This window comes from Talpa occidentalis, unplaced genomic scaffold (assembly GCF_014898055.3).
Source record: "Talpa occidentalis isolate TD23 unplaced genomic scaffold, MPIMG_talOcc4v2.1 talOcc4.5, whole genome shotgun sequence".
NCBI classification, from domain to species: domain Eukaryota; kingdom Metazoa; phylum Chordata; class Mammalia; order Eulipotyphla; family Talpidae; genus Talpa; species Talpa occidentalis.
In genome coordinates this window covers 84502051-84523797 of record NW_023604861.1, presented here as the reverse complement: position 1 = coordinate 84523797, position 21747 = coordinate 84502051, and the positions used below count along the sequence as shown (strand labels likewise).

The following is a 21747-nucleotide window of genomic DNA, read 5'->3' as shown; positions in this document are numbered from 1 at the left end:
AAGGTGCATGTTTCTATACCTACCACCAATCCTGAGCCTCTGGAGGGGCAAGGTAAAAGGGCCTTGGAAAATGCTGTCAGCAGTGAGAAGCAGTTCCTGTCCTCAAGGAATGTCCTTCTAATCCAGGTGCTTGGGAATCTGATGGTCTTTGGGTCTCCAAGGCTGTGTGGGAGTGTCACTGGGCTGCCTTGGAGGAGGCTAGGAGGGCGGTTCGGTTGCTTCCTTTTCTGACTGGTTTGCTTGAAGATGTGGCCAGACCTACAGAATCCTAGCCAGTCTTGCCCCCTTCTCAGTCTCCACCGGCCCCGTGTGCTGAGGGCTGGATTGGGTATCTTCAGCCTAGGGGCAGTGCTAGGTCTGAGCCAGAGCCACCTGGCTTAGAAGGGAACATATCTTCTAAGATATGCTTTAGGGACTACAAGGTGTATGTGTGTGTGTGGGGGGGTGTCACTGACCCTTGTATGGTTCCCAAAGGACCAGGTTCTGGCACAAAGGCTCCAAAGACTCAGGTTTCCCCAGTTGCTCCTCTTAGCTTCCACGGTAGATTCTGCCAACCTGCATTTGGAAAGTTCTTTCAAATATGAACCTAGATCCACCTTAGGGTTTTTTTTTTTCTATAGAGGAGCAGCTTTTAACCCTAACCAGTGGGCTGCTGGTCCTGGCTGGGGTTCTCTAGTTTCTCAGTCTTTACCAGGGACCCTACTTTCTGCCACAACCTGGTTTGAACATCAAGACCTAACCCTGGATTAGCTGGTACAGCAGCGCACCCACCTCCCTTGGCTGCACATCCAGCTCTATCCCAGCTCTTTTCATTGTTGTTGACTTTTCCTCCCAGGCTTCTTCGAGCCTTCCCTTCTGAGACCCCAAATACCAAGGGTGTCATGTTGGCAACTCTTTGTCTAGTCCTGCACGAAGCCTTGGCTATGTGGCACCTCCTATTCCCTGCTTTGGAGCAGCTGGCTCCATTGGCTTCCCATCCCCAGACCAGTCCCCAAGAGTCATGGGAAGGAGAAGCACAACTTTTCTCTGTCCTCCAGGGACCTGGAAGGGACGTGGAGGCTTATGCAGGGTCTGATTGATCTGGGCATATCAGTCTTACCCTGCCACCTGGCCCTCTATAGCCCCTGCTCCATGTGTCTCTAGGACCAGAGGTGCTGCCCTCCCTGTCTCCTGGACTAAGCACAAAGGGATGCCCTGCTTGGCCTGACCCTGCCCTACTGAGGGATGGTTTTTTGCTCCTGGAAGCCTCTATCCCTGAATACAAGGGTATGGAATTTCTCCTTGGGTGGGTGCTCAAGTGCAGCCCTGAGCTCACTGGAATCTCTGGCACCAGCCTGGGAAAGGTGAGCTAGAGTGGGAGAGGTGGTGATGAGGACTGATGCTAGTAGGTTCCTTCATTCATTCACTCATTCATGCATCAGCTTTGAGTACTACCAGTATGAGGGGCAGAAGAGTGAACAAGAATCCCCTCCTGCTGGTGGGAAGTTTACCTTTCATGGATTTGGCTGTTTCCAGGAAACTCACCAAGATCCTCCTTCCCCAGTTTTCCAACTGAGTGTTATGAAGGATGTGTGGGAGTGCATCTTATATATGTGCCTGAGGCGGACAGATTTGCATGCCCTGACATTCCTGCATGCCCTGAGAACTGCAGATTTGCAGGCCTCCCATCCAACTCAGTGCTATCCTTTTGCTTCTCTTTAGGAGGATGAGCCCTGCTGCTGAAGGGGGAGCTTTTGTTTTTTGGGATGCTCCTTTTGTTCACTCCTTTGGCAATCATACACCTAGGGCTGAGGAGAGGGGAACAGGGATGGAGGGCCTGGCCACCTCTGGAGCTACCTCATCCTTCACTCACGCAAAGGAGAGCCCTCCTCACACCTAGTAAGTTGCAAAGAATATCAAAAGTAAACCATGGCAGGTCCTGGCAGGAATCCCAGGCATGTGTAGAGGGCCCATGGGTGGTGATCACTGCGTATTCCTACCACCTCCCACTCTATCCAGACAGACCTCAACACCCAGAAGGCTTGGCATATTTGGCCTGTGTGCTTCGTGTGTTGCTCGGACTTCCTCCCTGCAGCACTGGCAGGAAACAAAGGAGATACTCTATATATCTGGGTCCCTGAAGGGAGAGGAAGTAGGCTATTCAGAGCCATGGCTTTTCACTGGCCAGGGATGACCACCTAGGGACCAAAGCAGCTCAACTTTTCCTAGTCCCATGAGAGTGGAGATTGAACCAGCCCCTCGTGAATTGCTTCCCCCAAAAAAGAAAAAAACCAACCTCCTTCTTCCCAAGGCCTGCTGCTCCAAGGTTTGGCTCTGTCCTTTGCCTTTGGGTCCTGCCTGTTCCCCTGGCCCTGGTCTCTAGTCCTCTGAACCATGGGTGGATGGGGAGCCACCCAGGCCCCACTCCCTCTTAGGGGCTAAGTTGAAGATCTTCCCTGCGTGACTACTGGTGCCAAAGACCCAGTTCCAGGAGGACTTGGGGTTAAAAACAGGAGATGATGAGTGGTGCACAGAGGAGTTAACTCAAACTCATGAGCTCTGTCCCAGTCGGTCCCTGAGGAGTATAACTTCCCTTCCCAAGGGGCCTGGCACTTCTGTTTGTCCTTGGTGACCATGCTTCCTCACCCAGCCTTGTCCTAGGCCTGCGTTTCTGTATATATTGCTGTGTATCGTGTGTATGTATTTATTCCTGGACAAGTGTGTTGATCTGCAGCCCTTGCCTAAGGATAAGGTTTAGGACTGGGTGAAGATCAGAACACCAGGGCCAACTAAGGCAACAGCTCCTATGCCTTCCCTAACCCCTTGGGACCCTGGCCAGTCCCAAGACTGCCCTGACAATCAGGCAGGCTTCCCCCCTCCAAGCCCCAGCCTCCCTTGCCTCCATTGGCACGACCCCAGGGAAGCTTGGCCTTGGGTTCCCTAGCCTCTGCTCTGCACTAGTAGGGGTGTTGCATCCAGGTGCAGAGGACTGAGGTGTCTTAGGCTTGCCTCGTGGTTGCTGCCAGTTGGCTTGGCTCTAGTAGGCACTGCTGGTGGGGAACCTGCACAACTGGCCTTCAGGCCCTGCCTTCCCTGCATAGCCAGGCTGCAATGGGCCTGAGTTGTGAGAAGGTAGTTTCCCTCACCCCAAGCACATCAGGCAGAGGGGTGGAGAGCATTTTTTGGTTTTGTTTCTAAAGTGGTGCCTGTACCTCCAGCCCCCAGGGGGCCTTCCCTGGCCCCACTTCTCTGCCCCACCCAGGCATCACCATCCCAGCACTTTGCTTCGTGTCACCCATAGATGCCCTTTGCTGAATGTACCCAAGTGTATGTATTTAAAAAGATCCAGGGGCATCGGAGAATTTACGACTCTGTATCCAATAAAAGATGGTGAAACTGGAATATCTGCCTTGGGGGAGTAAATATTAGGTTTATTTGTCAGTCTGTGTCACCAAGTCTTTCTGCAGCTACATTGCACTGAGGCAAGAAGTAGATGATCCTGTAGGCATCAATGGGGTGAATGAAGTATTAGGAAGATTTGTCTTAGGACTACAGACATCTTTGGAGAAAGGCATCCAGTTTGCTGCCCCAGCCACAGTTCACCCTGGCAGTATCTGCCAAGGACAAAAAGCCTTAGTTGTATTTTTTACTGTCAGCTGGGAGAAGCCCTCTTAAAGGGCAAACCTGGCACAAGAGCAACAGGTACCACCTGGGTCCTCACAGGCTTGATCTCCCCAAGAGGCTCTAAGCCAGCTAATCAGGTTTTGGCACGGAGACAAAATTGCCGATCATGGTGTGACCTCAACTTCCCCATTTTACAAAATGGGGTTGCCCCACAGATTTAATAGGTCTTCAGAAAAAGGACAGGTATTTCAACTAAGTGTGCCTCTAGCATCAAATAAGTAGAATGCGCATTTATCTCCAAAACTCTGAGCCAGATGTTCTTACCTTTGGCATACTGATAAAATAGCTGAAACGATTAGTTTGCCCAAAGACCATCAAGTTATGAGGATACCACCCAGCCTGCTTTTGGGTCTATCACCAGGACTGGTCAGATTCAAGAGATTTTTAAAAAATCATGTCCCAGTTTCAGGTAGTGAAAAAAGTTGCAGGGCCTCAAGATGATTTTTTTTTTTTTTAAATTTCTAGCTCCAAACATTACTAATTACAAAGCTGCAGATGAGCATAGGACTAGTGTAAACAAGGAGGCACTTGAGACCCTGTTGATTACCAGTTTCTTTGTGCTGGTCATTCCATACTTCCACTGGTTAGAAAAAGTGAAAGGGACCCCCCCCAAGGCCATCAGTGGTTGAACTGAAGACCAGGTGCTTTATTCTTTCAGCCACCTTCTAAGAAGCCAGAGTTGCGAGGGGATGTACCCCTCTAAAACATTCTTTCAAGATAGCCTACTTAATCTCAAGGTCTTAAGTAACAGGGATCAAAAGATTCAGCCAAGAAAATGCAGACAAGGCAATGTAACACATTTACACAAACCCAGAAAGTAACCCTGGTGGCAGTGCCTGGCAAGGACAGGACTAAAGAAAATCATGTTAGAAGGAAGCACCTGTGCATCTCCCAGCAACTTCTGGGGCTAAGAAAACAACCAAAATGAAACGTCTCAACAAGGCCACGCAGGTGGAGCACCCCAGTGACAGAGTAAACCCACTCTGCCCTAAGAACCACAGGCTATTGAGAACTTACTCCAACAGAAGGGAAGAGTCTTTTCTACTTGTTGGGTGAGTATATATAAAGCTAAAATTCCAAGCTGCAGTCAAGATGTTTATGAGTAACACTAACAAGCCCGAATAACTTGCAAAGGGGATTGTAAGTCTCAAGTTTTATTTAAATAAACTTCAGTGAGAACAGATTGCGCCACCCTGTAAAAGCAACGACCCAAGACAGGAGAGTAGTGCACCCTACAGCCAGCCTGCCAGCCACTCAGGTGAGGAGTGAGGTGCTTCTCAATGGGGCCGGCCACGACCTCGCCCACGACCAGCAGCTGGGGGAGCATCCACTGTCGAGCGAGGGTTCTTGATGGTTTCATCTACTGACACGATAAGGCATGCGGCCTCAGAGGCTGCAGTCAGGGCATTGATCCGCACCATAGCTGGTTCCCACACGAAGGCCTCAAAGTTGTCAGCAATGTCCTCATTGTTGATGTCCACCCCATACCACTTGCCCCCCTAAAAGAGCAGGAAAAGAGGAGGTAATATAGAACTGCCCTCAAATTTCTTCTCGCATACCTTGCAAAGACTCAGATTTGTTAGGAACCCCCTGACTCTCTGAACCTGCTGATGTCTCTGAGAAAGACAGCATATGTCTACAGGAGTCTATCAGGAACCTGGAAGTGCTTCTATTCCCATCTCTGCCCCTGCTCACCACACCCTTCAGACACTGGGAATGCCGATCATGCTAGAGCTCCCAGATAAGCTGCTGTGTACCGAGGACTGCGGAGCTCAAACTATGGTTCTCAAGGAGAACACTTTCCAATCCCTTATTTCATTTATCCTCTCACTGCTTCAATTAATCACCATTTTACTGATGAGAAAACTGAGAAAGAACTAGAGTGACTTGCTTAAAATCCTGGCACAAATCAGAAGCAAGGCCACTGAGTGCTACAGTGTTAAGTACTTAAATCTCCAAATAAACATTTGCTAAAACCAATAAACAAATAATTTTAAGTTGGACGTCACAAGTTGGAGTTGGTAGAGCCATGGTAGGACTGCATGTCAGCAGGGTTCGTCTGGTTCCCCTGCCCTCAGAGGAGTCAGTTATCAATAGTTGGTGTCAACTGGGCTGAACATGCAGAGTTTGAGCAAGCACAGTACATGCCACCACACATTCAGATCTAGCCTCATCCAATCATCCCCGAACCCTGGAGAAATGACTCACCTGGGCATGCCGAGCTCTCAGCTTGTTGAGGATATTGGTGGCATCAAAGCCAGCATTGTCACACAGCTGGCGTGGGATAATTTCCAAGGCTTTGGCATAAGCCCCAATCAATAGCTGCTGCTTTCCTGGAATGGTCCTTGAATAATCCCGCAGGTACTTAGAGAGCTCCATCTCAATGGCCCCGCCACCAGCCACCACTGAATCATTCTGCAGAGACCAGACCCACATCTCAATGCAAGCAGATCCTCCTGATTCAAGCTCCAGTCACAGTCAAGTGGGGCTGCTCAGTCAGTAGGTCCTCTAGCCCAGAGAGAGTGGTTTTGCATTCCTTCCTCCCAGCCTAATTCCCAGGAGTCCTGGTATGGCCCTTGCCTAGCACATTCCAACTTCAACCCACTGAACATATGGTTTCTGATCATCTTCAAGATCACCTGAAGGCCAGGTGCTTGAGGGCAATGGCACAACCCTTGAGTGACTAATCCACAAAGATAGGTCTTAGCCTTTAAGGCACCATGACCTATTATTATGAGACTGAGGCTCACTTCCTCTGATTTGTTAGGCACATGAAGACCAGTCTACTACCCAGGACAGGTTATACAGGGAAGGAAGGAACACACTAGGGTCTTGTCAGTTTGGGAGGCAGAGTGGCCTGTGTAAGCAGGGAGATACCAGCCCAGTACCTTGATGGCCCTCCTGACAATCATGATGGCATCATGCAAGGACCGCTCTGTCTCCTCCATAAATTGCTCAGCGCCACCGCGGAGGATGATGGTGCAAGTCTTGGCCTTGGGACAGCCAGTGAAGAAATTGTACCTACATCCAGGGTCAAATCATACACGTCAGCTCCTTTCTGTTAACCAACCTCCTGCGTTCTGATCTCACTACCAAGTTCTCAGCAGCTGTTCTTCTGTTCCTCACTAAGTTGCTCCAACCCCACACTTGAAAACATGTTCTTGGGAAGTTCTGGGGCTGTACCACAAGGCATAAAGAGTTGTGGAATCAGACTTTAGACCCAACTAGATCTTCACTCCTGAACACTCCGTATCTGAGTTCTTTATGTCCCAAAAGGTGAGAGCTCAAGAAAAAGAGTACCATGAGGTATAAATGATCATGCTCAACAGATGGAAAAAGGCCAGACCCAGGACTCAGATCTCAAGTCCAGTCAAAAGGTTGCCCAGGTCAGTGGCTCACCTCTCGCCTCCAATCTGTGTCTCTTCAAAGACCTGGCAGCGACCCAGCACATCTGCTGACAGAGAATTCACACTGGTCTGGATTGAGCCTCCGCAGGCCTGAAGAGTACAAGGCAAGATGATCCAGCAGTGAAGGCTCACATAAGGCTAGATGTCAGCTTCCTGACACGTAGTCTCAAAATCAATTCCCATGTTGTACTCTGCCCCAGAGCCCTCTGCACTAGGAAATCCACTTGTTCCCTTGACCAGTAGGTGATTCTTATTCCCTCTAGAAGGGCAGAACAAAACAGAGCTAAGACATGACAGGCAAATAGGCCCAGTTAAAAGGAGATAGGAGACTTAGCTTCACCCAACACACTCTCTTCCAAACTAGGGCACTTTGGGTGAAGCAAATTGACTGAGGATCAGTGCTTTAGAACTAAAAGTGTCTCTTGTAAGATGCACAAGAATGGAGGAAATCTGGCTGGAAGCACCAATCACTGAGCCTGCTTAGCTGTTTCAGCATTACCACTAAGTTCCCTCACAAACCCGATTTGTTTCCTGACCTGTTCTGGTTAGAGTAGCTTTACAGCAGTCTGTATACCAAGCACATGTATACTGTGCAATGATTCACTGAAAGTTAAAATGACAGGGTTGGACTGACATTTCAACTGGACAGTGTTGAAATGTCAGCATACCAGGCATAAATGAAAACCTATCCAGGGCCCTGAGGCCAAGAAGTAGTCTCTCAAAGTTTGGTTACCATCATTGTCCTCTTCAGATCCTCCTCCGGTACTCGGCCAGCACAGAACATGTCCCTGTCAGCAAAGTACTGGGTAGCTACGTCCCCAATGGGGAGTTTGGATAAGACGACTTTGGCTCCAGAAAGATGGATCTTCTCTAACTTGTTATACAGAATGTTCCACTCAGCATCGACAATTGCCTGATAGTCCTAAAGAGACCCAGAAAAGGTATGGTAGGGGGCAGCATATATGATGGCTAAAAAATAAGCCCAAAACAAAGTATGTTGATTTAGTTGGGAATGAAAAGGGGTACACAGAATAATGTCTCTTCAGTCCAAGTGAAAAAGGACCCTCATAAAATTAACTTGGGAACCACTTAAAAATTTTAGACATAAATGCAAAAAGTAATCCCAGAATTGGGAGCTACTCAGAGTTGACACAGTGAGGTATGAAAAATAGTTTAGCCTGGATGAGTTCTGGCCTCCCTTGGGGTGCTTCACCCATGAAGTTCCCAATGAGAGGAAAGACCCCTTTCCAAAGGCCATACTGTGTTGTGCACACACTGCCTAAGAGCTCATAGCTGGGTGATACTACTACCTCTAATGATAGCCTTGATGATCTCAATGACAGAAACAACTCTTTCTGTAGCATAGACCCAGTTTGGAAGGGGAGGACCCCACACCTGACCAACAAAGAAGAATCAAAATACTGAGTAAGCTGGATGGCTAGAGAGCCCATGCCAGCCCCATCCCAAGGGGCAGGGGATAGTATTTCAGGTCTGCCCTATCCAAATCTCCTCAGGTTGAGGTCACTCAGGGAGAGCATAGAGTGAGAAAAGCAGCAGGCCCCTATTTAGACATTAACATTCAGGGATATAGGAGGGGAAAGGGGTCCATAAGGAGCTTAAGAAACAGATGGGCCCAAAATGACCAGAAAATTTTCCATTTCCATGCCACTGCCAGCTGTTGGTGCCTACCTCAACTGTGTGGACTCTAACTTCAGCATTATCTTTCTCAGCTTTCAGCTCGAGCTCAACATTTAAAAGCGCAATTGTTGGATTATTGTACTTTTTGGGTTGCATTTCAAAACCAGCATAAGAGAAAGTCTTCTTGAATGCGACGCCAGCTACCAGCTGGGACTCCTGTTAAAAAAAACCAAATATTCCAAAGTTTAGTACTAGCATGAAACAAAATCAAGCTAACAAATGATATGCTGGACTTGTGTGTTCATTCCTGTGAAGGGAAGTTAATCATGTCATTATTTCACTGTTGTAACAAAGCCTTTAATTATCATAAAGGCAGGGAAAAATAGCATAAAACTTATTTTGCTCACTTCTCAATCCCTTAGAACATGAACTTCTTTGCTTGTGCCAAAACAGAGTATCCTATGGGACATAATGTTACACTTGGGACTGACTTCAGCACTATTAGGAGACTTAGGTTCAAATCTTAGGTCTCTCTCTTACTAACGAGACCAAGTCATTTCCCATTCCATTAAGAAAGGTATTCAGTTCAATAGCCTACAGGTTTTCTGCCCATGCCAATCTAGAATTCTAATGTATACTACTGCAGCCAAATGGTGAACAAATTCTTGCATCACTCAAAACCATAGTCTTCTAAAGGGAATGATGTCTGAGCCAAGATGGAGGAACAGAAATTAATTATATAGAAATAAGGATGACAGGAACGTTCTCAAGAGGCAGACAGTGTGGTGGAATCAGGAAACGAAAAGTCACTTGTAGTTGCTGGAATATGAAGTAGAAGGCAGGGACCAGTTTAGGAGAATCTTACACAAGGCTGAAAGAAGGATGATCATTGGCAAAACAAAGATCTTGGGAATAAGCAAAAGATACAGACTGAAGAAATAAGCAGTAAACTGGTAGGTGCAATAATGGTAATCGACAAGTTGTGAGACTTGAGAAGGTTTTCCAGGATGATCCTAGATTTTGGATTTGAATTTGACTTAACAGTTGTGGTACCAATTATGCTAAGGAATACAGACAATGCTGACAGGTTTGGATAACAAGATAATAAAGGCAGTAGCAGTTAGATACAGGAGTGTGAGGCTCAAGGGAGAAGTGAAGACTAAAGACATAAATGAAAGTTCTCAGTGCTAAGATAACTGTAAGTAATTACTCCTAACATTTATTGAATGTAGTGTGTTAGGCTTTATGTTATAGATTTTACACGCTAAGAATGTGGGACAGTCTAAGGAAAACATAAGAGGGGCTTAGGGCCCCTGCATTCTCACTGGATAAGATTATTAGTTCTGATCCCTAGTTTAGTGGATGCCAATCAAGTACCAAGAGTACTTCATGCAGTGAGTGAAGACAAAATCAGCAAGCCATGATGTAAAGAAGGAGTTAAAACTGATAACGGGGTTCAAGGACAGGAAAGTGGCTCAGATGCATCCAGCTTCCCCACAACTTTACTACATAGAGAGCCTCAAATCCACCCACAGGTGCTAGGACAGGAGAATGTCATGAGTGAGAATGCAAATTGGGAAGATGAAAGTCAAAGAATAAAAAGTGTAAGGGTCAGGCTATATTTTAAGCAGGCCTGGCCCTGTCCAAATCACTTCAGGCTGAGAAAGAACAGAAAGGTTAAGGAAGAATACAGTAAGAAATACAGCTGGTCAGCTGTTGGAAAGGTCAAAAGTAACACAGAGACTCCAATATCAAAGAATGTTTTCAGACTGATACCACTGTTGAAAAAGAATCACTTATGCAATGTAATACAGTAGCTACCAATCATGTGCTGCCATTTAAATTTAAATAAATGAAAATTAAATTTCAAATTCATTAGCTACCTGCATTTCAAGTGCCCAGTAGCCACATCTGGCTAGTGGCTACCACAATAGACAGCACAGATGTATTTAACAGTCTCACCATCACACAAAGTCCTTTTGGGTAGCAATGAGTTAACAAATCCTAAAATGTTGGTAAATGGACAGAAGTTATAGGATGTGGTGTATCACAAGCAATCATTTATGTCTAAGGAAATAATTATTTATATAGAGATGCACATAGTAATTCTGGAAAGGGAAACACCCACATACAATATTGGTTGTAGGGGCAGGAGTGGTATAGGGGACCTTTATTTTTTACTTTAGACTCTTAAGTTTGAACTATGCATTATCTATTCAAAAGAAATTAATAAAAAAAAAAGTTGACTATATCACTTGGAGAAGAATGAACTAAAAAGTGCCTCTCAGATTTATTCACCAAGACGGTCATAGATAATTTATCAAAGCCAGTCTACCCTCTTACACTTTAGCACTGTGATTCTGAAAAATCAGCTAGTTCAGTCTCCCATTCTGCTGACAAATATTGGTCCATAGAGGATACAAAATTTATCTCCGGTAACAGCCAATATTGGCTATATGCAGAATACAATTCAAGTCTGACTTCTAGTCCAATGTGAGTTCTTTCTACAACTATGTGTGCTCTCCTATATCAACGGTTTAAGCCAGAGCCTTTTGGGGAGGCCACCACAGGCTTACCTCTAGGGCTCCACCTTGTACCTTCTTGATTCCAATCATTTTAAGTTGCAGCAAATCATCAAGCATCATCACTGCATCCACCACCATCTTAGCGAAGAAGGCTTTCTGCTGGGAGATCAGCTTGGAGCTCAGAGCAGTCATGGCACACTTTTCTAGCAGTTTTCTCTGCTCCCTGGGACAGAGTGGTGGGACCTGAATTAGGCCTTGGAAAGACTCCGTTGTTTGATTCTCTTGCAATGTAGAGACAGTTTTTAAATTCAGTCTACAGCCTCTTTTGTGCTTTAAGTTGAGTCACATAGAAAGAACCATATAGCCCCAGCCCCATACACTAATCACAAAACACTGCATCCAAGTTAACCACAGAAAGTCAATGTTCTGACAAAGCCCACCACCACCACCAACTTACACTTTATCTGCCCTTTTCACAGTCACGGCGATCTCTTTGATCTTGTTAACTGCCTGCCAAGAACAAAAGTTGAGTGAATCTCTCATGCTGAAGACAAACAACAGAAGTAGATTTCAGTCTCTTTTGCCAGTCCCCAATCTGTTTATTCCCAAATATTAAGCATTTCTATTCTATAACAGTTGAAAAGACTTTCCTAAGTCTTGTAGGTGCCCAGAAAAATATAAATCTCTACAGTTTTAGAAAACTCCCAAAGTTAGAAATGTAGTGTAGGTACAGTTCTGAAGAATCATCAGGGTATGCCAGGATTTAGCTCTGGATCTGCAGGTAATACACTAAAATAAATGAGTAGAAACAAGCTATCATACTAGATTAGCCAAACTTTCTGGCTTATGGAAAATACCCGATAATTTCTAACACTTTATTATTATTATTGTGTCACATTAATTAGATGTTATATACAACTTTGTGTCTTTTCATAAGAACTTCTCAGTTATTTTAACGTCACTCCCAGAGTTAGTGATGGGAGAAAGTAAGGCCTGGTGGATTGACTTGCCCCAGGTCACAAAATGAAAGTCAATAAAAGCAAGGTCTCAAGATATGCCATGATGTACCTGATTAAAACAAAAGCAGCAATCACAAACTGAGCCTTATGATATGTCTATATGATAGCCTATCAGGAAACCTGAGGCATAATAACATTAAGCAATATATCTAAGTCAGATAGCTACTAAATGTCATAACTGAGATTCCTTGGAAGTAGAATTCAGAAAATGTCCAGAGAACCCTAATCCCAGTCCTTCTACACCCTACTAAAGTTTTATCCTGAGAAAACAGCAAGGTGCCTGGGCACAAGGCAAAGTTAGTTAATACTCCCATACCAACTGAGTGGCAGTACGGAAAGCTCGAATGATGATCTGTGGGTGCAAACCTTCCTCCACATATGGTTTCACCTGCTTCAGAAACTCTGCAGCCAGTAGTGTCACTGAGGTGGTGCCATCACCAACCTGGGAGAGGACAATAGGAAAATTCACATTTTCGCATGGCAGGGATAGAGTCCCCAAATCCCATTTTTGGGCAATATACCCATTTAAACTGAGGGCTGTTTATTCATTTTTTTTTAGAAATTATTTATTTATACATACATACAAGCACTGGGTACAGTCAGAAGCGCGGGAGGGTGAGAGAATTCACCAGAGCCAGAGTGGGAAACAGTACAGGCAGACCAATGATATACTGCTGAGGGGAGCAGCGGCGGCAGGAGAGATCTGCGCGCCATGTGGGACCTTTGCCGGTGGCTGGGAATCGAACAGGCGCTGCATAGGCTGCGGACAGCTTCGCAGCCCAGCAGCCCAGCGCTCAACTGCTGCGCCACCGGGGAGGCCCATAAACTGAGGGCTGTTTAAATGGGTATAAAGGACTTTCTGAAAGCACAGGTTCTTGCAACACGTAGAAGAAAGCGGATGGGTGTTAGGTATCATCGCATTCAATGGTCCTAGGCCACAAATTTAATTCCTCAGCCAGGCTCATTCTTCAAAGAGAGCTAATGGGACAATCAAAATTCCTCCAGATTAAAAAAATCATATATGCAAATTAACTGATGACTTACTTATTATGTACAAAGCACTGTAAGACCATCAAGTGATGCTTATAATGCAATGCTTACTTGTCACAAAAAATCATGGTAGCAAAAGGCATGAGATAAATATTCTTTTAGGAGCACAAAGAACTACAGGAGCTTATAATTTTCAACCAAATTCCACTTTTAACACGAACCTCCCAGATCAGTCCAAGTCCCTTATATTTTAAACACTGTTTTGCTGTTTGGAATAAGCATATTACTTAGTCCACTAATCTTTCTTACATGGCAATTTTCTACAATGGGATCTAAGCTTTATTTTTAATGAAGGAGAAAAAGAATAAGGACTATTAAGAACTCTACCTATCCTCTCATTTGGAAGAAATTTACCTCATTTACGTCTAATTCATTTATAAAGGAATCTCAAGGGGGAGGGAAGGGTTACTGTGGTGAAGAGTTTAAGCTGTCAGAATTTTGGACAGGAAGATAGTACTTCCTTGCTGAAGACTAAGAGACCGAACCCAGATTCTTCACTTTGTCATACTGTCTCATAGGCTATTAGGCTCCAATAAACATTTTAATATAACTTCAGGACACACTGTAATACCTATCTCTCTCAACATTTACAGATTTCCCTTTTATCCAAAAGTAGAATACTCCTATTTTATAGCATTTGATTGGTTATATTTTGAGATTAGGAGCACTATTACCACTAAATTATACAGAAACATTCTGAGCATTTCCAGACCCCAAAAATAACATACTAAATCTTTCCAAATAGGAAAGGTCTACTTTCAGGTGGTAGGAAAACCAGAATTATTGACTCCAGTGTTAGTGGTTTTTAAAAAGGTACACTGGTTGATACCACTTACTTTTACACATTAGGATGGTAAACTACCAGGTCTCCCTGGTGGCCTAGGGGTTAATTCTCAGTGCTACCACCATGAAGGCCCGAGTTCGATCCCTGGCCAGGTAGCTAACCTACATGGCATAGAGGCCCTCTCCTGTTTTCCCACTGCTCCCCTCTGCAGTGTATTTCAGTAGATCTGCCTGTTCAGCTCCCCACTGTCTCTGGTGAATCCTGTTACTCCCCACATCTCTGGCCTGCACCCCATTCTATGTAAAAATAAATAAGTAAAATCTTAAAAAAAAAAAAAAAAAAAAAAAAGATGGTAAACTACCACCATTAAAAAAAAAAAAAACACATGGGAAATGTAGTGTTTCCAGTCCCATTTTATATGGTGACTAACAGAGGAGAGTGTAAATTATTTACCTACCAACTCATATGAATGGCAGCACCTGGTCCTGGTTCTTAAGATACTGGCTACATGCAATGAAATGGTATACATTTTTAAAAGACTACTAATTCCATCTAAGTATGTTTACAAGCATGTATTATCTGTATAAGCATGTATTAACTTTACATATAAAAATCACAAGATTTTGGGGCAAGAGCAAAGGAGCACACTGCCATGTGTTCCCACCCCATTTAAACACATAGGCTTGATTTTCCCACCTCAGCATCCTGGGATTTGGCAATGTCCACTAAAGTTTTTGCTGCAGGATGGACGACATCTAGGAGTTTCAGAATTGTGGCCCCATCATTAGAAATTGTTGCTTTGCCTTAAAAGGAAAAAACACAAAGCAAAAAATTAAAGGCCTTTTCCTTTAAAATTTTATTTTAATTAAGTTATTTTGAGCGAGGTAACACTGGTCTATAACACTATGTTTTAGGGGTATGGGGCCTTCAAATTATGTCATTACACTAAACTCCCCAGAAGCACCAATAATCCTCCACTAAAACCCATTGAGCTCCTCCATTCCTTATTCCTCAGGAGCCCCACCTCCCCTTCTGATAAACCTCAATAAAAAACCTTTTCTAAAATTGTCTTCTAGGTAGACAATTTAAGAGTTGGCCCCACGTGCACTTAGTTAGAGCAGGGCAGAGGAGATTATGGCAGGAATGAAGGGAAATACCAATCTGATCTTTTTAGCTTTGTGCACAAAGGACCACTTAAATCACAAATTTCCAAAGATCATGAGCTCCTGATTTCCTCTGAGCAGCAAATCAGCATACCTCAAATGGATGCAGAAAAATGTGTTCTAAATAAGAATGAGTAATCACTTAGATAGTAACACAACTGATACCCTAGTATCTCACATGTTATCTAATATACTAAAACATAAGGGGGATTTACTCATTGTCTTGGAAATATGATACAATGATGACATTGGTGGTTCCACTTTATGTTTCTAGGTTGTATCTCTCTCTGAGACAACAGGCTCTTAAGCCCAGTTTTCCCAACATAGTCCTGCAGGGCTCAGTATGTGGGACAATGTATGAAATGGAAGTGCTTCACAGTGATTAATTTCTCAGAGATCTTAAAAGCAGTGATTTCTGACGCATCCTCCATGAGCCCCAAATGCTCCCCAAGAACCTTCGCCTCTCCTGCACACTTACCTCTCCCATCCACAATGAGCTTGTCCATGCCACGGGGGCCCAGGGTGGTTCTTACGGCCTCAGCAATCACCTGGCAGGCACTGATGTTACTTACAAGCTGGGGAATGCCTTGGGAGCTATCAGTCCCCTCTTTTAACAGGATAACTGGTGTGGGCTAGACAAGAAAGAGCAATTGACTGTTTTTAATAATCATCTATCAAAATGACTCAAGGAGGAAGGGGAGAGGAAAAATGTCCCCAACTTCCCTGCAACAGAAATAGCTAAAGGCCCTTTAAAACCACATCTCCCAACTGCCCACCACATCCAATCCTTAATCGTACACTGGCCTCTACCTCCACACACTGCCATGGCCACAACATCCTTTGAAGGTGTGTTAGAAAGTGGTTTGAGAAGCACTTATCTAGTCTAAAAGAACAAATCAAATAATGCACCTCTGGTGCCCAGTTAAACAAGCACAGTTTTCCAATATCTGACCCTATTTCCAGTGTTGAGGAATCAGGTCAGAGCACAGCGGGAAGCAGCAGGACATGCTCAAGGTTCACTCTCCAGCAAAACATCTACATATTAGTTGGTATTGGAGCTTTAATCCTAGAGAAATATATAGGGGCTCTGACATAAAACACAACCTGCCAACAGCCTTAGTTGTCTCAAGAGATGCCCATGCAGCTTTACCTAGAAAATAGTGAAGCAGAGCCACAAATATCACTTTTGTCCTACCTCACAAAATAACAACACATCTAATTTCTATGTTTCCCACTCTCAGGCTGGCTCCATAAAGCTCTCTGTGAAAAAAATCCAGCCAGATTTTTCCAAAGAAGTGTTTCTTTCACATTAGTCTCCAGAACAGTCACTAAATTCCCTTACAGACTTAATTTGCAGACCTGTTTTAGAAACTCTGGGAATACAGGGATAATTGCTTATTTTAAGGGCCTTAGACAACTTTGCTCCGATGATCAAAGATAGCTTAACAAACCAGAGAACTTTCTCTCCATGGTGAAGCTCATGCCACAGAGCTGAGTCCATGTGCCAGACCCAGTCTTCCCAGGGCTTGTGACTAATTATGTCTATGTGAAACATAATACAGTAAGGTTAATTACTATTTTGAAAATTTTGGTATATTAGTTGTGTATGTGCTATTAGGCTGTAATTGAAAATTTATTTCTTAAAAAAAATTAAAATTTTTTTTCTTATATGAATTGCAATAAAAAGTTTGAAAGTCACTGCCCAGGCTTCATCTAGGGGTACTTCAGGTCTCTGAGCAAGAAAGACACAGGAAGACATAGTCGCCACAGCCTAACAATGAGGAATCAAGAGTTCACACACCAGAATGTCTAGCAACACATGAGACTGACTCCATATTAACAGGGTAATTCCTTAAAAAGTTCAATTCTTTGGCCAGGAGACTGGAAGAAGGCCGAAAAAACAGCCAGAAAGACCACTGATTCACCTGGAGATCACACTGGAGTTTAGGTTTTTTTCATACCAAGGAGGGAAGCCCTGGATAGGCTTTTAGCCAAAGAATGGCACAGTTTGGTTTATGTTAAAAACAAAGAAAAAACATCACCTACAGAAAATGGCTAAGAAGAGAAAAGAGAAAATATGCAAATGTGCAAAATGGGGCATACTCTAAGGAACAAGTATGGCAGTAAATAGAGTTTTAAAATTTTGTATTGTATATTTTTTGTTTCAATTTTTCCCCTAAAGAGCATAAATTCTCCACCCCCCCCCTCCCGCCTCCTTAAAAGAATGCCAGTAAGGTAATCCTCTAGGTTTGGGGTCAAGCATGTGCTGGAGGGAAAATTCCTTATTTCTTATGATAATGTCCCAAGTCTAGTGATAAGAAATGGTTTTTCTACACTACCAGTATTCTTTTGGGCCATTTGCTTGACCTGGTCCTTGGGGTCTTCTATCAGGAGAGATGCAAACTCTAAAAGGTGCCACCTCCTCTCAGGTCTGCTAAATCATTCCTCATGGCAGCCTCAAGTACCCTCTGGTCCATCCTTGCTCTGAACACAGTTGTACACTTTTAAAATCAAAGTCAGTCTTTTCCTATTGCCTCCAATAGATTTCTTTCACCTTCCCAACAGGTGATCTTATCCAGTGTTTTTGTAGACCTTTTTTCACCTCCACATCCAAACTGTACCCTCATCTACAAAAGCCACCCTGTCACTTTCTACCAAACCCTTTTCTTACCACCAGGCAAGCAACTCCTCAGATATTCAGTCTTCTCTAGAGTAGTTAGCAAGGGCATCCTAAACAGGGAATCCCATAACTTTCTTATTGCTTCCTCTTATAAAGAATTTTTATATTACCATTCATTTTAAAAGTATGAGCTCCTCCCAAAGTAAAGACTATAGGAGTCTCAATTTGTAGGGTGCCAAGTTTGGCCACATATAAAGCAGTAATACAGCAGCATTTACTGTTGAAAAATCAACTTTACATATATTAATACTTGAAGTGTTTGACATAAAGCATGAAGTAAGACAGCACAGTGCTTTTTACTTTTGGAAAAAAGAATTGGCAATATGGTGACACTAAATTGACTGAGAATTCTTAAGCACAAAGCAAAATGGACTTGAAAGCAGCTGACCACAGTCACCGAGTTCCCTATGCTTCAAAGGCTGTACAGAAAAGGCAGATTGGGAAGAGGAGGATCCTATGGGGGAGAGAAAGGTGGCAGGGTTAGAATGAGCTAAGCCAGTTGAAGCAGGAGGTGCCTGCTACAGAAAGTTCAGCTTCTGTCCCTAAATTACTTCTCAGCCTCACTCATTTTTACTCAGTAAAGAAACAGTAACAGTAGCTACCTACCAAGGGTATTAATGGAAGATTTAGAATGTTGGTTGAATGATCTTCATTCTCCTTAAAAACTTGTATTAAACAGTCTTAAGCTTGATATTCTATAAAACAAGTGTTCATATGCCCAGGCACACAGTGCTCAACACCAAAAAGGCAGGGAAAATATTTCATACAAAATGTTTCTAAGTCTCAGGAGTGAAGTCTGAAGGAACCCTTTTATCTCTCTTCCAATCGCAGAAGGCTTTTTAGCATATCTGGAGCCAAGTGGATGACAGCAAGGAAGAAACTTGGTGATAGAAGTTTTACATTCCAAGAGGAGCAGAGATACAAACAGCCATTACAGCAAGGAAACAAGGCAAAACCCAAGTATGCTAGTCTGGAGTTCTTTGGTAAAGGATTTGTCAGCACTGAAGGACTCTGGCTCTGACCCCCCATCCTTTGATGGGGGGGTCCTTGACAGGGGGATGGATTGCGAAGGAGGAAAGGTAGCAAGCAGCCCACCTAGCAGAATAGCTAACATTTGCTAAGCACTTACTACATGCTGGGCACTTTATATATTTAATACATTTAATCCCATAAACCAATACACTCTTGCTATCCCATCTAACAGACTGAGGGCAAGAAATTTAGTAACACGCTCAAATTCACAGAGCTAGTAAGTGATAATGAATTACAAACTTAGTAAGTGTAGTCCTTACTCAGTTGCTACACTATGCTGCCTCCACACAGAAGAACATGACTTCAGGAACATACGAAAAACTGATGATGTAATGAAAAGGGGCAGCACTGGAGGTATGAAGCGGGGAAGGAACACATAAATACCAAGTTCCTTCAATCTTGGACACAAGTTGTATTCACAGGGTATTTAGCAGCAGACAGAACATGTCACAGCTATCAGCTTGACATCGACCAGGACAAAAGAAGCTTCAGGAAGCAGGAAAAGAGAACTGACTTGAACTAATAGGCCAGAATGAATAAATGAACTGCCAAGCAAACAGGGAGCAACATCTTAGGTTTTGCTCCAAGCATCTCCTTAAAAGCTGGTCTGCTTAAGGAAAAAGAATAACTATAAGAAAGAAAACATCAAAATCAACAAATAATTATGAACAAGAGACACTCTATGGAGGGTGGGGGACGGGGAAAGGAGGGCTTGGGGTAAAAATAAGGGGGTTGTAATTGTATAGGGAATATAAAAATAAAAATTAAAAAAAAAAAAGCTGGTCTGCTTAGCAACTCAGGGTACACTACAACTGCCTGCAACCCATGGGAGGTATCTGCAGTTCTGAGATGGAGGAAAGGTATGCCACAGAGGGAGGTAATGGCTACAGAGAGCCTCCAGGACTTGCTAACCCCCCTAGTCTAACTAAGTAAAATCCAGAATTGGGTGGCCAACTACAAAAGCCTAGTCTAATGTCATATGCGGAATGGGGCTGGCAGGGTCAGAGAGAAGGGCTCGTTTCCCCACCTCCCATCCGGTGTCTCCATCTGCCCAGCCCAACCTCCTGGCTGAGGAGTTGCACCCTCAACAACTATCTGGGCACGGAACATTCAGTAGGCAATACAACAGCGCTGACTTAATGTGAATGAATTAAAGCACGAGCGGAGGGGTCCGTCTCTGCATCAATGGACCGGCTGGGGGACAGCGAGAGACCCTCCTTGCCATCTTAGGCTTGACCCAAAATTAAAGTCCCCATGCTGCCTGTGGCCGTGCCAGGAAGCACACATCTTTACAGCCAGAATTTCCCAGAGCAGCCAGGGTTTCCAAGTCTGGCCGTCAACCCCATGTGCACACTGAATTCACATTCCTGTAACACGCCCCACGGGCGTGGGGGCTGAAAAAACAACACCCCAGTCCCGAAGCAGTTCGCGGCCCCGAAGCAGCCTGGGATTTGTAGTCCCCTTCCCTCCCGACCAGAGGCTACCCTCGAGCCCCACACAGCCTCACCCCAGGCCCTTTTGCTCCTTGCCGGGGCCAAATAAGGCCGCGGTGGGCAGGGGTCGCCTACAGACAGGGGGTCCGGGCAAGGACGGAGTCAGTAGGTAGGGGAGGGGCCTGTCGGACAGAGCCCAGTCAAATGGCGCCAATCACCGGCCAGATGGCTGCGGATGGCGAAGGATGCGCGAGACGCCACTCACCATCATCTTGGATGCTTATTCAGCAGCGGCCGGATACGTCTGTCTTCTCCTTGTTCAGGCCGCCCAGCAACCCCACAATGCCCCGCGCTAGAGAAATCCCCAGAAGCTTCGCCAAGCCGTTGGCCCGGGAGAGGAAGGGGACGGACCACTTCCGCCTCTCTATGGTTCGACCACAGAGTCGCTTTGGCTAGAAGGGCCAGAAGCTGGGTCTCCCCCGGCGCTCTTGGGAGAAGTGCTGGTTTTCCAAGGGTTGCAGGAATTCCGTCGTGCTTTTTCTCTTGGTGTGCAGAGTTCCTGCTCGGCCCGCGTAACCTGCTAACCCTATTTCCTTGTCCCCTCTCTGCCCCACTCCCCCGGACGCCAGACTAAGGAGTGCTGTAAATGCGGACTTTTATTGGGCAGGTTTAGGCTAAGTAAGCACGTAAGGAGAGTGATCACATCTAATCCCCCAACTCTACCGCGCTGGTACTGTTAAGTCTTTTACAGATGAGGGTACCGAGGGTGAGGGGTTAGGAAACGTATCCAAAGTCACAGTTGCACAGTAAGTGATAGAAAAGTGGGTGTAGGCACCTGACTCCAACGTCCATTTTCTAGTTCTGCAATGGTCATTTCCTGCAGGGTGGGGTGCATCAGGCCGCGTCCCCGACAGTGGAAGTGAGCAGAGCAGGGGCCGCGAGAAACCACCTAGGCGTTGGAGAATGCTGCCCAAGGAAGGGAAGGGCGGGGGGCGTCACAGCTGGGACAAGGCGGCCGCGGGCAGCATCCCACCGAGTCCACAAAGACTGCGGGGACCTTCCGCGACTGAAGCGAGTCCGCCCGAGCGCCCACTTCAGGCCCCGGGCCTCCTCAGACAGCCCACCTGCCAGCGAGCTCCAGGAAAGTGGAACCCGACCTGACAAACGCTGTGGGGCCGTGGTGGCAGCCAGCAGTTGCTATTAAGAGTTTAGGCCAATCAGCCCTCGGCTCCACTTCTCTCGGCCAATAGAAAGTGGACTAAGGCGCAGAGGCGGGAAGTGCAGGTACATGGGCAGTCGTCAGAGCCAATCAGGCGTGGGCCTCGTTCCTCTCAGCCAACGGGCTGCTAGAGC

The 21747-nt window shown here is 45.2% G+C and overlaps 1 protein-coding gene across 1 annotated transcript; it reads right to left on the bottom strand.

The window, feature by feature from the left end:
- Positions 1-4805: 4805 nt before the first annotated feature.
- On the bottom strand, positions 4806-21412 carry CCT7 (chaperonin containing TCP1 subunit 7). The gene is made up of 12 exons (XM_037527624.2): positions 20660-21412; positions 15728-15881; positions 14783-14889; positions 12569-12694; positions 11691-11743; positions 11285-11456; positions 8760-8924; positions 7804-7992; positions 7063-7160; positions 6552-6684; positions 5872-6078; positions 4806-5162 (listed from the first exon to the last, which is right to left on the bottom strand). The coding sequence occupies exons 1-12, from the start codon at positions 20663-20665 to the stop codon at positions 4941-4943; spliced, it is 1632 nt and encodes a 543-aa protein (XP_037383521.1). The 5' UTR covers positions 20666-21412; the 3' UTR covers positions 4806-4940.
- Between the last annotated feature and the right edge of the window lie 335 nt (positions 21413-21747).

What these genes read in the sequence shown, in the direction of transcription:
- CCT7 (XM_037527624.2), bottom strand. An exon ending in GCTCATTGTGGATGGGAGAG is followed by an intron (nt 14,890 to 15,727) that starts GTAAGTGTGCAG and finishes TTTCCTTTTAAG; the next exon opens with GCAAAGCAACAATTTCTAAT. An exon ending in ATCTGAAGAGGACAATGATG is followed by an intron (nt 7,161 to 7,803) that starts GTAACCAAACTT and finishes TGTACTCTTCAG; the next exon opens with GCCTGCGGAGGCTCAATCCA.